At 44.8% G+C, this 17,205-nt stretch overlaps 1 protein-coding gene across 4 annotated transcripts in view; it reads right to left on the bottom strand.

Moving 5' to 3' along the window:
- Positions 1–17,205, bottom strand: part of CARD19 (caspase recruitment domain family member 19) — a 100,431-nt gene that overhangs the window by 57,136 nt on the left and 26,090 nt on the right. For all 4 annotated transcript variants that reach the window (XM_068253636.1, XM_068253637.1, XM_068253635.1 and 1 more), the window contains exon 2: positions 1,893–2,035. In XM_068253636.1, the coding sequence (XP_068109737.1) occupies positions 1,893–2,035 (143 nt within the window). The remainder of the gene's footprint in view (positions 1–1,892; positions 2,036–17,205) is intronic.

A 17,205-nucleotide genomic window follows, 5' to 3' on the forward strand; every position in this document is an offset into this window, starting at 1 on the left:
ACAAAGTGTATTATACGTATTACATGCGGCAGATCGGGGGTTAACAACCCGCTGGCGCTGCTAAATGGCCGGCGGGTTGTCGCCGTGGGTGGGCGGAGCCTAATGCCGTGCGATCCCCGGGTTATTTAGTCCCCCAGGTGCCGCCACCAATCGACATTGCGCGGTCCTGGGGGTGCCACTTTGCCGGCGCCCATAGGTAGCGGGCGGTCGGCAAGTGGTTAAAATGCATTTAGAAAAAACTTTTTAGCAAAATGTACCACCCAAAGAAAGCCTAAATTGTGGCGGAAAAAAAGATATAGATCATTTTGTTGTGATACGTACTGATAAAAGTTATTGGTGAATAAATTAGAGGAGCGCTGAAATGATGCATAATGTGAAAAAACACTGAAGGCTGAAGTGGTTAAGCTGCGCTGCTTTAGCATGAGTCAACCCCATAGACCCTTAACAAACATGCAGATCATATGTGAGTGAATTGCGAGTGAATTGCGGCTGGGTCAAAGTGACGAGATCAGCGGCAACGGCGGGGACGCACGGTTGATGGGACGTTGAACCTACGTCCAGTCAGGGCTGCAGCGCCATGTGGTGGCTGGACGTAGATTCAACCTACGTCGGTCCGGAACTAGTTAAAGAAGGCTCTTCTCTCTTAACAGGCTTTGATGCTTTATTAGCAGTCTTGCTCTCAACATTGGGGCTGACATACTGACAGTTTTGTTGGGTGGGGATTTGTCTGATGTTTTGTTTTCCTTGCACCTGCACTCTATATAATTGCTATTCACTCCTGACAAAGCCCGTTACGGGTGAAATATATCCAGTTTGTGTAGGGCACTAGGATGTTTGTGCACCCTCAGTACTGTTTGCTAATGTGTGAACCAAGTGAGGTCCTCAGAACAGCATAGACTTTATACAGACAATCGGTAATGCAGGGAGCTATATCACTCCATTATAGTGCAACCCCACTGTAAGCTGTATATATATGATTTATTACTGAGATTTCCTAACTTTGAGTCAGACGGTTCATACTGTATCTGTGTCACTACCTACTGACACAGATATGGTCTTACTATGTAAATGCTGTACATGTATTTTTGCTTGATATTAATTTTATATTTTATCCATACCAATAAAAATTTCATTTTAGTGGGTTTAGGGGCCTATCCCTTGAGGGAGCACGAATTTGTGACTTCTTCTGACTCCTTGTCAGTTTCCCACTCTGTATCTGTGGCCTGATCTTTCTTGTCTTCCTTGCAGCCCTGCACTGTGCACCACTAAATTATGTCCCTATCACAATGTATTTTGCGTCCATCACTATTTACAAGCTTATAATTTAAAAAATGTTCGTAATATACCATCTTCACATGCATATTAAAAAAGTTCAGACCCTTAGGTAACTACTTATTTTTTATTTTATTTTTTAATAATTTTCTTTATTATTCTTGTATTTTTTTATTAAACAAATGATTTGGGTAATTTTTGGTGTGGGAGGTAAACAGTTAATTTTAAATGTAATAATGTGAGTTTATTTTATTAAAAAATGTATGTAGATGTAGTTTTACTATTTGGCCACAAGATGGCCACAGTGATTTTTTTTTTAACCCTGGAAGCGAAGTGCTCGCTTTCAGGAAGCATATGGAGGACGGGAAACTTTTTTTTTTTGTCAGAAAAGCGGCAGCTTCTTATGAGAAGCCGTCAGTCTTTCTACCGAGGACTTAGATCAATGAACGGGAACTATGTTCCCATTCATTGATCTCCGGGCTGAAGGGGGGGGGGGGGTCGACACGGGTGCCCGCAGCAGCACAGCAGCAGCTGCCTGGACATGACAATCACTTCCAGGCGGCTTAAATGGTTAAGTAGCGAAATGGTTGACAAACACTCATCATGAGGTGATACAGTACCTTTTCAGCTTCCTTATTTGACAGAACCTGTGGATAAACCCGATTTAGCTGCAATACAATCCTGTCCAAAATCTGCTCGGTCAGTTTTCGGCTGCTCTTTAAATACGCTGTGTCCTGATGTAACCGGTCGGAATACGAGAGATCTGAAAATATTAAAGTAATGAATTAATATTAATCAGTCTTAAGCTAGCCACACATGCTAGTAATCAATCCACTCCAAAAGTGGCAGAATATCAGTACACTGGCCCGATTTGCCGCCGCTCGGCAGCAGATTCGATCACTGGGATCGAATCTGCTGCCAATCGTTCGCGCTAAAAGCACCCTCCCGAAATCGGATCGGTCCGTCGATTGCGCCGTGCGGGAAATTACCGTCGATCGCTAGCGGCGGCCGATCCGATACAGGTATACATTACCTGACGCTGGCTCCCGGGCATCTTCTCCGCGCTGCACCGCTCTGTTCCTGCTCCATCCCAGCGTACATTAACTTCCTGTGTCACTCCAGTGACCAGGAAGTTCAAATAGAGGGCGCTCTATTTGAACTTCCTGGTCACGGAGTGACACAGTGTATGCTGGGATGCGGTGCGGGATGCTGGGATGCGGTGCAGCGCGGAGAAGAGGACCCAGAGCCAGCTTCAGGTAATGTATACGGGGGGACATGCGGCAGGAGCAGCTCAACAGATTGTGATCGGTTTCAGGCTGAAATCGATTCACAATCTGTTTGCAGTAAAGGCAGCCATAAGATCCCTCTCTGATCAGATTCGATCAGATAGGGATCTGTCAGTTGGTCGATCTAATGGCAATCGACCAGTGTATGGCTACCTTTATATAGTTGTCCCACTCATTAGAAATCCAAACAAGAATAGATTATAACACTGTCATTGACAGCAATTTAGTGCTCAATGCAGAGCTCACCTTGCCTTCCTTAGATAAAGATAAGCCGTGTGTGTGTGTGTGTGTGTGTGTGTGTGTGTGTGTGTGTGTGTGTGTGTGTGTGTGTGTGTGTGTGTGTGTGTGTGTGTGTGTGTGTGTGTGTGTGTGTGTGTGTGTGTGTGTGTGTGTGTATAAAGGTGGGGAGTGGCATTACTTACACTAGGATTTAGGCTCCTTTCACACTGCATCCATTGCATTCCATCACAATGGACAGTGGATGCATGCTGGGCGTTTACCAGACAATGTGTGGATTTACAGTGGCAGCAAATCAAACTTCTATGGACCCTATAGGCCCATACACACGTCGGACTTTTGCGAACGACGGGTCGTTTGAACGTCCCGTCGTTCAGTCGTTCGCACTCCAAATCGGGCGTGTGTACAGACTGTCGTTCGGGTGATAAGACTGATTTTGAGCAATCCGCCGGGCGGATCGCTCAAGACCAGTCTTATCACCCGAACGACAGTCTGTAAGCCTTAGGCCCGGTTCACATTAGCGTTCGCTATCAGGATTTTCCTGATCGGATCCGGAACGCATACTGTACAAACGGAACGTACGTTCCGCATAGCAATGTAATGTCTATGCGGACGTTCACACGCGTCCGTTCCGTACGTACCGGAGCGGGATCGGATCCGGACTCCGGACTCTTTTCCAACATGCGCTATTTTTTGGGTCCGGATCTCCGGCCCACGCATCCTGACCGGAGCCTGACAGCACCATCAGGCACACAGAAATCAATGGGGAACGGAAGGCACAGAACACACTGCCTAAAAAAACCTGACATTCTACCCCACTTCCTATGCGTATCCAAGCGGCCATTTCGGATGGGGACACATGGGCCAAGCATGTCTGGAGTGGAGCAGCAGTGACTAACGTGCTGGAGCTGTTTTGGCAGAATGTCGGAGGTGGAGGTGAGGCCTACAGCGGAGGAACCTGATTCTACAGGTGCACCAGGTGCACCTTCTGCTGACCCCAACATTTTTTTATTTAATTTCGCTATTTTTTGCCCACGGATCCTGATGGCAGCCTGATGCATGCCTGATGCAAACGGACCGGATCCTAATCGGAACCGTACGGTTCCGATCAGGATCAGGTCCTGATCCGATCAGGATCCGATCAGGATCCGGTCCGTTTGCAAGGCAAAACGCAAGTGTGAATGGGGCCTAAAGCTTCACTGTATGCCTTGCATCGCACTTCAAGGCATTTAACAAGATGGCAAACGTAACTGCAAATGGACTGCTCCTTTTCCATGAGTTTTAATTTAAACCTGTCTCACTTAAGAGGGAGCTCTTACTTGGCCATCATCTAACACTGAAAACCTTCCTAATCTCTGCACACACCAGGCCTGGCCCAAAACATTCCCTCTGTCTGACTGTCTGATCTGCTGCTCATACAGCTTAACCCTTTGGGGACCGGCCGCCTAACCTCCCCTTAAAGTGAACCTCTGGACTAAAAATCTACTCAGCAGAACTGAAAAGGCTTGGTGTTTCTTTAACAGTTTCACAGCATCAGAACTTTGTTTTTCTTACCAAAGCATCATTTTTAGCTGCATTTTAAGCTAAGCTCTACCCATCTAAGAAAACTGTCCGGGCTTTCCCTGATGCTGTGCAAAGCATGATGGGATGTCCTATGTTGTTATTCACGTTGCCTAGCAACTGGGAGGGGTGATCAGCACACAGGACAGTTGGAACTGTGTCTCATGCTCCCTGTCACCTCCTTTCAACCAAAAAGATGGCTGCCCTCATGAAATCAAACATTTGCCTGTTCTTTTAAAACAGGGTGTGTAAGAGATTATATTAACAATCTATTTTAATTAACATAACTAATGTAACTTAAAGGGGAACTTCAGCCTAAATAAACATACTGTCATTAGGTTGCATTAGGTAAGTTAATTAAAATAGATAGGTCGTATAATCTCTTACCTACCCTGTTTTAAAAGAACAGGCAAATGTTTGTGATTTCATGGAGGCAGCCATCTTTTTCATGGGGGCAGCCATCTTTTTTGTTGAAAACAAGCGACAGGGAGCATGAGACACAGTTCCAACTAGCCTGTGTCCTGATCACCCTTCCCACCTGCACGCGCTAGGCTAGAATTCTCAAATTCAAAATTTCAAAAAATAAATTTGCGCCAAAACAGCAGAAGGAGAACAACAGCATCAGAAATCCCATCATGCTTTGCACAGCATCAGGGGAAAAATGCCCGGGCAGTTTTCTTCTGTGCAGCTAAAAATGAGGCTTGGGTAAGGAAAACAAAGTTCTCATGCTGTGAAACTGTTAAAGAAACACCAAGCCTTTTCAGTGCTGCTGAGTAGATTTTTAGTCTGGAGGTTCACTTTAATGACAGTATGTTTGTTTAGGCTGAAGTTCCTCTTTAAGGACCAGACAAATTTGCATCCAGGGAGGGAGGGGCGCGTTTGGGGGGGAGGGGTCAGACAGCCGGATCCCCTCTGTGGCTAGCAGGGTTGTGTGTACCCTTTGTGGCCAGGTGTCCCTTCTGTATGCTGCAGCATTTACTCACCTCCCAGGCTCCAGTGCCGATTGTCGGGGGAATGGCAAGGAGGTGAGTGGATCCTCTTCTTCCCATCCTCCCCCCCCCCCCCCCACTGCCGCAGCTGTCACAGTGATCACTATGATCCGCCGGCGATTATAGTGATTACGTGATCAGAAGCCATACGCGATGGCTTCTGATCACTGAGGAGAGATGTCAGCTGTCATATGACAGCTTAATCTCCCCTCTCGGTGCGAACGTCAGGAGCGGTAACGGCAGGCGGCATAGATCCTACGCCACATCAGGCTAGAACGGCCACAAGTGCAGCGTAGGATCTAATAGAGGCGGTCCACAAAAGGTTAAAGAGAAACCGTGACCAAGGATTGAACTTCATTCCAATCAGTAGCTGATACCCCCTTTCCCATGATAAATCTTTTCCTTTTCTCAAAGGGATCATAAGGGGGCTCTGTATGGCTGATATTGTGGTGAAACCCCTCCCACAGTGTGTTGTCAGGACCATGGTGCTGACCTCACACTGTGGGAGCCTTGTTGCATTGTGGGAAATAACAGCTGTTTCCAACTGCCAAAAAAGAAAGCAGCAGGTACTTCCACTGACATCACCTGCCAGCAGTGAAAATGTCACCATGCGTTAAATGTCAGTATGTAAAGGTAAATCAGGGAGAAGAAAGATTTTACAATGGGCAAACACTGACAATCATATAGGGCCCGTTTCCACTTGTGCCGCACGCATGTGCAAGACGCGCGGCGTCACTTCCTGGTGTGCGGATACACAGAGGAATCCAATCAGCCGTGCATGGCATATGGGATTTCCAGCCTCCGGCACTGAAACGGATTGGGAATGTTGGCCGAATCGCTAGCACAAGCGATTCGGCTGGCGGTGTTATTGTACCCTATGGCAGAGTTTTCCCGCGCGATTTGCCTGCGGGAAAACTCTTTGGATTCAGCTAGGTAACCGCGCCAGTGGAAACGGACCCTTATACATACCTATTGTAAAAATTCAGCACTTTTGTTCATTGCATTATTTTCACTGGAGTTCCTCTTTAACGGTTTTTCTAACTTTAACTGTTTTTTTTAACTGTTTTTCTACAACACGACTTTCATCCCTTTACTTTTCCATTTGTCTTTCACCGACACTCCCAGACATCTAAACAGTGTAGCAATTGAATTGGTACCATTAGCTCAAAAAATGTGTCATCAAAAATAAATCCTACACAGAAATCTGGCAATAAATAACATCCCAGCATGGTATACAGTTTCTTTTTTTAACAGCAGCCAACCTGCACTTCACCCTACTTGGCTCAGGACAGGGCAGATTGCTTGCTCTAGTTACACAGAAGGGCCAGATCATAAATAGCTTAATATGGTAAGACCCCCTAATATATGGCACAGGCGGGGATTGCCAGATGCCAAATAGGTGTGCCTGCTGGTTGCTTAAAAAGTCAAGCAACAGGGGCTAAAATGACAGTGGCATGCAGCAGAAGCAGGGCCGGTTCAAGTAACAATTGGGCCCTAGGGCAAAATTAGCCTGGGGGCCCCCCAACAGACACCCCCCCTGATCAAAATCGTCATTAGGGGCCCTTTGTTGCAGCCAAATTTCCTTCCTGGGCTCCTGAGCTGGCTGCTGACCCTCCCCCAATCACTTCCCAACTTAACTGTGCTCCCTGGGGTCCTGCAGAGTCTATGTCAGTGTAGTGTCTCACCTGCCCACCAGCACAGATGAGACGCTACTCTGCCAAAGACTCTGCAGAGGCCCTGGGGAGCAACAGTTAAGATGGGGGAGGGAAACCTTGGGGGCCCCTACAGGCTCTGGGGCCCTGGGGCAATTGCCCATTTTTTCCTATGGTAGCTCCGGCCCTGAGCAGAAGCAACTTACTGAACCTCCAGGCACCGTCTTCTACAATTCCTGCAGCTCCAAGCAGCTTTCCTGCATCCTCCGTGTACGGCTCCCAAAGCAGGCATGTGACTGAAAGCGGGACACATGACACGCCAGTACCTGTACATACATGCAGGAGCTACAGGAATTTCGGTAAATCACTTCTGCTGCACGCTACTTTACAAACGTCACCCCTGTTCTTCATCTCTGCCATGCTGGTTACCTGATACTGGGCAGTATTCACTATATATACTGTATATATATATATATATATATATATATATATATATATACATATATATATCTCAACTCATTTTTATTCATGAGTCACATAACAGTCCCTGAAAAATTCACCATATACAGTACATAAAACTTCACATTATTAAACCGTAAAAACATCTGCCCTTTACTGCAGTGTTGGAACATGGATCATACTGGTGACCTTTTCATCAAATATTCAAAGTCCACTATATGCATACTCCCCTCAGAGCTGACATAAGTAAGCCACACAGCTTTCTGTTTACCTGTATTTGCAGCCAACAGTCACAGTTAGGGACCCTATATAAATCATCTGTGTCTTGCACTAAGGGCCTGTTTCCACTATGGCAAATTTTCATGCATTAGCCGCATGCGAATGTGCATATGCAATGTATTTCAACGGGACTGTTTCCATTACAGGCGAAATTCACTTCCCCCTGCAGTTGGAGAGGAAAAAAGGCCGCCTCTAACAATTTTCTGAGTAGTTTAGGCGTTTTCCGCGTTCAAACGTAGGCGTTTTCATGCGAAGGTCAATAGAGATGAATAATGATGGGAATATGAAAAAAAAAATTGCTTACCCATGCAAATTTGCATGAAAAAAAGACCGCATGCAAATCCCCAGTCATTTTTTCTATAGGAATTTGCCTAGGTATAGTGGAAACGGGCCCTAAAGCTGTTGTTTTAACTACATTCCATTAGATTTAATGTACGTTGAAGTGGATTGCAGCTAGTGGAAAAGGGCCCTAAGGCAAAAACGCATGCAGAAAACACAATACAAAAACACCTCTTAAGTCGAGGTTTACTTGGCGGTGCGCTCTTCTTTATATATAAAATCAAAAGTTCAAATTAAAATTTAAATGCATTAAAAAGTACTTCACAGTCCATGCACAATCTTGAACAAAATATTAAGCGAAAAAAATCCTTCTGAACAAGAAAATTGCACAGTCCCATCCTTCACTCTAAGCAGTAGGTCAGTAGACAATACTGATACACACTCTGTGAGAACCTCCACCACACCCCTTCGGCGGAGAACTTACCATTATAGAAGGCCTTATAGGATATGGATCATACGGTGCTTGTAGAATATTTTTACACGCCTCCCTCTGCCTTAACCAGCTTCTTTAGATCACTTCTTCTGTTCAGAATAGCCTCTAATGCACATTCACCTCCGAAAAAAACATAATATCTCCCATAGTGTAAAACAGTGATACTAATATTTACTACTATGCCTACCATGCTGCTACTCTTAGGCTGGTTTCACAGTGGGACATTACAAGCGCACGTTAGAGCAGCCTGTAACGCAGCCCACCGCACAGTAATGAAAAATCAATGGGGCTGTTCACAGTGCCCACGTTGCGTTACATTGTAACGCTGCGTCACAAGACAACGTACTGCATGCAGTACTTTGTAAGCGGCAGAGCCGCGTTAGACTGCTTGCACATGCTCAGTAATCTTGTGGAAGAGCGGAGAGCGGCCAGGCACATGGCTAATTAATATGCACTGCACGTTGTGACGTGCAGTGTTTACTTCCTGGAGCGGCCGCTCTGTGCGGCGATTAGCCGGCGGGACCACGTGATGCCGCATGCGCAGAAGAGTGCGAATCACGGCATCACTGACGCCAGAGTGAGCTGCACAACGCGGCTCACTCTGACGTCCAGATCCAGCACCACCAGGCGTTCCGTTAGGGGGACGTTATGCGACCTTAACGCCCCCTCTAACGCAACGTCCTGGTGTGAAATTAGCCTTAATCTGAATGGAGGAGGTGATCTAAAGAAGCTACGGTAGTTAAGGCAGAGAGAGGCCTGTAAAACTACCCTACAAGCAATGTATGCCCCAAATCATAGTGTGTGTGCGTGTGTGTGTGTGTGTGTGCGTGTGGTGTGTGTGTGTGCGTGTGGTGTGTGTGTGTGTGTGTGGTGTGTGTGGTGTGTGTGGTGTGTGTGTGGTGTGTGTGTGGTGTGTGGTGTATGTGTGGTGTATGTGTGGTGTGTGTGTGTGTGTGTGTGTGTGTGTGTGTGTGTGTGTGTGTGTGTGTGTGTGTGTGTATGCGTGTGGTGTGTGTGGTGCGTGTGTGGTGTGTGTGTGGTGTGTGTGTGGTGTGGTGTGTGTGTGTGGTGTGTGTGGTGTGGTGTGTGTGGTGTGTGGTGTGTGTGTGTAGATTCTCATACAATGCTGAGTTTAAAAATGCAGAATGGAAACGCGTGAAAAAAACTCACACAAAATGCACCTGAAAAACCACAAACACAGAAAAACCCGCAGAAAAGTTAATGGCAGAAAACTGATGTTTTTCTGCATGGACAAGTGTGACCCCAGCCTAAGAGCTTTTTCACAACAAAAAAAAGTCAGAATGCAAATGCACTGCGATCGCATTGTGTTTTTTCTCAATTCACATGGAGAGCATTCCTGTGTGTTTTTCTTGTGTTTTTTACTTTTTGTGTATGCATTTGGCGTTCTTCCAGGGCTACAGGGGAAACAAGTTTTTACAGGCTCAAAAAAAAGGCAAAAAAAATAATAATTGCACAATGCATGTTTCATTCCGGGTTTTTCCTGCATTTCTATTCATTGTACTCTAGCACAAAATTGAAGGGAATATATATATCCGTGCTGTTCTATTAAATCGTTCACACATGTAGCCCGGTTCACACTGGTGTTATGCTGGCAAATTTATTTGTGAAAATAGATCTGATTACCGGTCGATCTAATCCATTTTCACTCCATTTGCATTCCGCTGCTTCCATTCCGGTTCCCCATATCCCCCCCCCCCCCCCCCTCCATCCCCCGCAGGACCACAGCAGCAAAGTTAATGTCGCTGGATAGAATGGTCTATTTCTTCACTAGTGTGAAGAAACGTTCCGTTTTCTCTTGCCCCCAATGCAGTGCTTCAGCTTCCATTTCTGTTCCGTTGGGCTCAGCGGTCTGAAAAAATTGCTGCAGCAGGAAACTCGCGGCCCCTTCAGTGGATCATACGGAACGGATCCGTTTGAATGGAAGGATGTGAACAGATCCATAGGTTAACGTTGGATCCATTCGCTTCCGATCCGTTCCCTTCTGATCTGGGAACGGACCGTTTTTTAGCGCTAATGTGAACCAGGCCTAAAATAATACCTGCCAACCCCTTTATAATTACACTTATATTCCTGTCAAAAGTTATGAACCATTCCTGCATACGTATTTATTTGTTTATTCTGAACCACGGATTTTTCATTGCATTGGTAGGCATTTGTTTGCCTTCATTCAATATTTCTGGAAGGGAACCAACTTTTTCCTCTCAAATACATCAGATTTCATCAATATCCTTTCAAAAATTCTCAGGAGAGTGCTCAGAAATCCATTAGCCACTATGCAAACACAAGGGTACACCATCAGATTTATAGGAATTAATTTTTTTCTAGATAAGATGCCATTATTGAAGAAACCATGAATTCTGCAATGTCCCAGAAAATTATTAAGGACAATATCCACACATCTGTCTGTGAAATCGGTTAGAAGCAAAGTGGTGGGCAGAATAACATTTTTATAAGCCAAATGTTCTGCCAGTGAAGTGCACACTGCTTCCTCTTCTCTCTGGATTCAGCTAATGGGTAAGTCATTCACTTACACTCATGTCACATCCAAAGCAGAAAGAACAACAGATGCCCAAATATATATTCATGACTATGTACTTAAAGAAAACCAGAGGTAATTATATTAAAAGATTTATACATACATGGGGCATCCTCCAGCCCCATCCGCACGGATCGCTCCCACACCACTGCGCAAGCACAGTGCACTCTCTCTGGTGGAGAATGGTACTGCACCTGCCCAGTACTATTATCTGCTGGAGAGACTGCATTGCGCTTGCGCAGACTGGCTTCAACTGGCTGAAGTTACGGGACCCGGTACAGAAGACTAAGGACGGCAATCCGTGTGGATGGGGCTGGAGGAAGCCCCAGGTATGTATAAATGTCTTAATATAATTTCTCTCTGGTACACTTTAAACTGCACTAGCATCTTCTGCAGCACATGACATGGACAGGATAACAGTAGACAAGTAGTAGAAGGCAGCAACCAACCATCCAGATGCAATGTGCTTTTGGTAGTTGTCCCTCTGCCTCCAGTAACAGCAAGCAGAATTTCCAAGAGAAAAGACCCAGCACCATTTTCAAATGTATTTCAAGCTCTTTATTTTTAAAGCATCAAAAGCATTAAAAAGGGTGAGTCTATGCGACGTTTCGAGAGGAGCCTCCTCTCTTTATCAAGCCCTCTGAGTACATACAATTTCAAACGGCTTTAAATAGTAGTTGCTCCACTAGGGAGCCAATCAAAATGGTCTGGACGCCCTGTCGTCAGCCAATCAGGCTAGGTTCCTAAATGTAAGCCTTCCCATCTGGGGGAGGACCTGATGGGGAACTGCATCTATTTTTATGCTCCAATCGCTTTAAAAAGACTGCTGGAGCGCCGACCAATGAGGGCAGAGCATGTCATGAGTTATGCTCCCCACAAAACATGGGGAGGCAGAGTGTAAAAGCAGACTTAAAAGCAGATGTTTACATATCAGAACAAACTCTCCCTATGAGATGGCAATATACTGTAAATAAAAAGAAAGTATGATGACTTGCAAATCATTTAAACCATACATTTAAAGAGACTATGGCGTCAATTCACCAGAGGTTACCAACCTATTTATCTCTTGGGAGGTAATTTACCTCCTGTGATATCTCCAAATAGCAATTCTCCAGAAGTATAGGGGAAAATATCGACAGAGAGAAATGCAAGAGATAAATGTGAGATAAGTATGAGATAAATAAGTGATAGTTAGTAGTTAGTTTTTCTCCAAATCACAATTCACCAGGGAAGAAAGGGGGTGTGGTCATTCGTTATTTTTTCATCTCTTTATCCCCTGAATGAACCTGGAGATATTGTGGTTTTCACACAGCAGCTGCTGCTGTGGAAGATGGAGCCTTTTGAGCTTACTCTGTTAGGCCTGCTGCAAACCAAAAACCGCTAGCAGATCAGCAAAATGCTAGCAGATTTTGAAACGCTTTTTCTTCTTTTTCTGTAGCGTTTCAGCTAGCATTTTGTGGTTTTGTGAAGCGTTTTTAGTGTAGTAGATTTCATGTATTGTTACAGTAAAGCTGTTACTGAACAGCTACTGTAACAAAAAACGCCTGGCAAACCGCTCTGAAGTGCCGTTTTTCAGAGCGGTTTGCGTTTTTCCTATACTTAACATTGAGGCAGAAACGCCTCCGCAATCCAAAATCTGCAGCAGCCCGGGAGTATGCGTTTCTGCAAAACGCCTCCCGCTCTGGTGTGCACCAGCCCATTGAAATACATTACCCAAGCGTATCCGCAGCCGCAAGTGGATCGCAAAACGCAGCCGAACCGCTCTGGTGTGCACTAGGCCTTAGAGCTTGCTTCTATTATGAGGAGCCGAAGGCGCAGGAGGAGGGTCTGTTTAATCGCCCCTCGTATTTTTCGTGAGAGAACAGTTCTTGATAATTTTACTGAGACAGAGGTGGTGAAGAAGTTCAAACTCACTCGTGATATGATTTATGATACGATCCGGCAGTAAAAGGCGGGAATACTCTGGTCAGGTAGTGGTAAAACTCCGCCTCCTACCCACAATGCTTCACTTTCAAGCTTACAGAGAGGAAAAGTATCCCATGTAAATCATTACCGATTACCTAAATCTCTGCTTTCTCACACTTTCCTCATGCATATCTCTTTCCCTTATCCCCTGCTATCTAACACTTTTCTCTCTGTCCTCTCACACTGGTGAATTGACTCCACAGAGTGTTAAAATACCTCATGAGATAAACTACCTACCTTTTTTCTCTTAGTAAATCCTCTCTGGTGAATTGACGCCTATGTAACAAAAGTTTCAGTCTTATTTCTTCCATCCTATAAGTTCCTATGTGGAATGTTCTAATGTGGTCTGTCTTACTGCAGCCTTTCCTAGTTGCACAGTGGCTGTATTATCTCTGTTATACAATCTAATCTTCTTTCCTTTGTCAGCTTTGTCAGCTCAGGCAGGAATGTGCTGCTCTGATGTGATAGGTAGAGGTTATACACACCCTCTCCACACCCCCTCCAGGCTCTGTATGAGTCACAGACTGAGCTCCTCTCAGCCTATCACATTCTGGTTAGCAGCCATGTTTTTTGTTTGTAAACATTGCCTAAAACTGGCAATTACAAGCTGGGATTGCAGCAGGGAGTGGCAGAAACAGCAATAATGAATAGAATGGTATGCTTTTTTTATTGTAAGAATTTTAGAGTACAGATTCTCTTTAATTAAAAATAACAAATGCAGCATAGCAAAATGTTGAAACTGAGAAATATTTCTTAAAAATATACATTATTGCCACCCCATACCATTCACAAAAGCTAGCTTATGAACTTGGAACTGATAAAAAGCCATATGGTCTTTAGCCTCTTTAGTCCTGAGAATACAATATCTATGATTTAAAAAAAAATCACTTTGGCTCAGTCAATCTTAGGACACATCAGAGGAATTAAATAAATTTAAAAAAGAGAGATCTACTTACCCAGGGTTTCATCCAGCCCCTGGCAGCCGATATGTCCCTCGCCGCAGATCCGGTGTAGCGGGCAGTGTTCTGCCCAGAACTGTTTTACAGCCGGGTGGCATGAAAAAGTAGACAGGTGGGGTGAGATAAGAGAATGCAGGGCCGGTGCATCTGTGAGCAACTATGCTTACAGCATAGGAGGAGGTGAGCTGATAACAGCTGGGTGCTTACCAAAACTAGCCGGGTGGAGCACCCGGCCAAAAGGGCCTGGGGAGAACACTGCCGGGATTCCCTCCCTTGGAGATGCTGACCTCGGCCTCTTCTGTACCTGTGCAAGCATGCGGTCGTGCTCACGTGGCCTGGAGCATTTTGCGCAGGCGCAGAATGCTCCAGGCCACACGAGCATTCTGCGCATTCTGGGACACTGGAGCTGCGGCAAGGGACATATCTGCTGCCAGGGATTGGATGAAGCCCTGGGTACGTTTTTTTTGTTTTTGTTTTTTATTACCTCGGCCCTTTCCCTTTAAATGAGCCTGGGCCCAAAGAAGGCAGGGTTTTTTTTTCTGGATCATCGTTATACACAATTTATTCTTTGCAGGTTAAAGTGAACCTCCGGACTAAAAATCCACTCAGCAGCACTGAAAAGGCTTGGTGTGTCTTTAACAGTTTCACAGCATCAGAACTTTGTTTCTCTTATACAAGCCTCATTTTTAGCTGCACAGAAGAAAACTGCCCGGGCTTTTTTCCCCTGATGCTGTGCAAAGCATGATGGGATTTCTGATTTTTTTTGTTCTCGTTCTGCTGTTTTGGTGCATTTTTTTTTTTACAGTTTGAATTTGACATTTGAAGCCTAGCGTGTGCAGCTGGGAGGGGTGATCAGGACACAGGATAGTTGTAACGGTGTCTCCTGCTCCTTGTCACCTCCTTTCAACCAAAAAGATGGCTGCCCCCATGACAAAGATGGCTGCCCCCATAAATCACAAACATTTGCATGTTCTTTTAAAACAGGGTGGGTAAGAGATTATATTACCTATCTATTCTAATTAACATAACTAATGTAACTTAATGACAGTATGTTTGTTTAGGCTGAAGTTCCCTTTTAAGAGTACAACTTTTTGAATTTGTGAATACAACTAAAAATTGTGCTTTCTGTATTGAGGTTTCAGAGGTAGGGGGTATAACTGAACTTAATGCACTTTTGGTGGTGGGGAGATGTCTTAATCTAATGGCTGTACTTAGATGCGCAAGTTCAGACATTCAAGTAAGTACGAGTACTAGTTATGATCTTTACTAGGAAAGGGTAAAAAGCCAGACCTCAATTTACATTTTTGTCTGAGCTTTAAGGTAGTGCGAATTATAAAATACCAGTGGTTTATGTTAAATTGCTGTCATAATATACAATGAACTTTCAATAAAACAGAGCAATGACGCACTCATCTTGTAAATACCATTCACATTGCTGACAAGACTAAAGAAGATCCATAAATAACAGAAAAGTGAACTGTGCCATAGGGCTGAACATACAGAAGTCATCTAGCAGCTCTATGTGCAAGTCCTTTAACTGAAAAGTGCAGCATGCATCTCGTCGAGGAGACAATTGCTGTTTCGTCTCAGTGAAAATCAAAGGGAAATTCTCTGATGCTGCAAAATATGAAAATGGTGGAGAGAATAAACGGTACTTATCCGTTAGCCGGGCGCATCCGGCAGGTGGCGCCAATTACTATTCCTCCTCCAGGCCGACATGGATAGTAGGGAAAGATGTAACTCTGGTAGAGTTTTGTCGCCACCTAGAGGATGCGCCCGGCTAACGGATAAGTACCGAATAAACTTTGCTCTTCCAGGTTTCATCCAAACACGTGAATATGTACCAGTTTTATTGTTGGGAACAGAACCGCTTGGAAAGTGATTTTTTGGGTTTAAACCGCTGAGACCCGCAAGCACTTGACCTGTACAGAATTCTGTAATGTAAAGTAGTCTGTGTACAGACTGTATAATACTAAATTTGCGGTCCCACCAAAATAAGTAACACATACCCATTAACATCTACACTACTGGAAGCAAAAGTGAGTACTCCCCAAGTGAACAAAGCCAAAATTCTTATTATAACCAGATATGCAGATGTGTGGCACTCCCTTTTATCGATCAATGTGTTCAGTGATTGAGTATACAAAAAACAAAACTATCTCACCACAAACGCTGATATCCAACAGTATTGTTATGATCACTTCTGCAGCATGTACTGCTCGCTGCAGTTTTACTGAAGACAAGCAGTTTTTGATTTCTTTGCGTGCATTTGCTCGCATAGTTTTGCGTGCGCTTACACTGAGCGTTGATTCCATCTGCAGTCGCTCTGAAGTTAATGACAGGTTAATATGTTGCGCGTATCGTGATCACCCGTGCTTAGCTAGTTCAGTCCTGTTTCTAGTCCTACTCCAGTTCTTAGTCAGTGTTCCTTGCTTATGTCATATATCGGTTTATCGCCGATATATACATTTGTCAGTTAGTCGTTTGTAGTTCATTGATAGCTGTAATCGTAATACGCTAGGAAATCATACCTATTGTATATTTGTGTGTATTACGTCTGTCTTCTTTGACTATTTTCCCGACTATTCTGTCCTGTCCTTGTGAGGCACGCCACCGCTGCATTCGCATTGGCTGCCTCACTCCAGTCTGTCTTGTCTTGGACGTTTGCTGTCACTTAAGCAGTGACTAGTTAAGCAAACGTTCATTCTGTTACCTGTCCTGATCTTCTGAGTTCTGGTTTATGCGCTCAGCGCTACCTTGTGCTGAGCCACTACAGTGGAAGGATTGTTTGTGGCTGTTCGGATCTACATCTGTTCTGTGCGCCACATCTCCTGTTGGAGTCAGTCCTCTCCTCCACTAAACTGGGGATATCCTGGTTCCTTGTGCTAGTGTGTGTACCTCCTTCCGCATTGTGTGCTGACCGTGGAGGATATACCACCAAGCTAAACAAGTATGCTGATCCACAGGACGTGTGCTCCATGTGTAGAGAAAGGAAGAAAGTAGGAAAATATGTCAGCAAAAGAACAAAAGCTTGTGCACCTTCCGTCTGATTGATCTGTCGTTTATTAACTCACTGAATGGTCAGCATACAAATTAGTGCAGAGAAATTGCCCATCTTCCACCTGTAATGCAGGTGCTATGTGTGGCTATGGGAGCAGATGTGGGTGGCGGGCACTAAAGGGACATGCAACTGCAGATTAACGTTCTTCTGGACGCTT

Source organism: Hyperolius riggenbachi, chromosome 9 (assembly GCF_040937935.1).
Source record: "Hyperolius riggenbachi isolate aHypRig1 chromosome 9, aHypRig1.pri, whole genome shotgun sequence".
Classification (NCBI taxonomy): Eukaryota; Metazoa; Chordata; class Amphibia; order Anura; family Hyperoliidae; genus Hyperolius; species Hyperolius riggenbachi.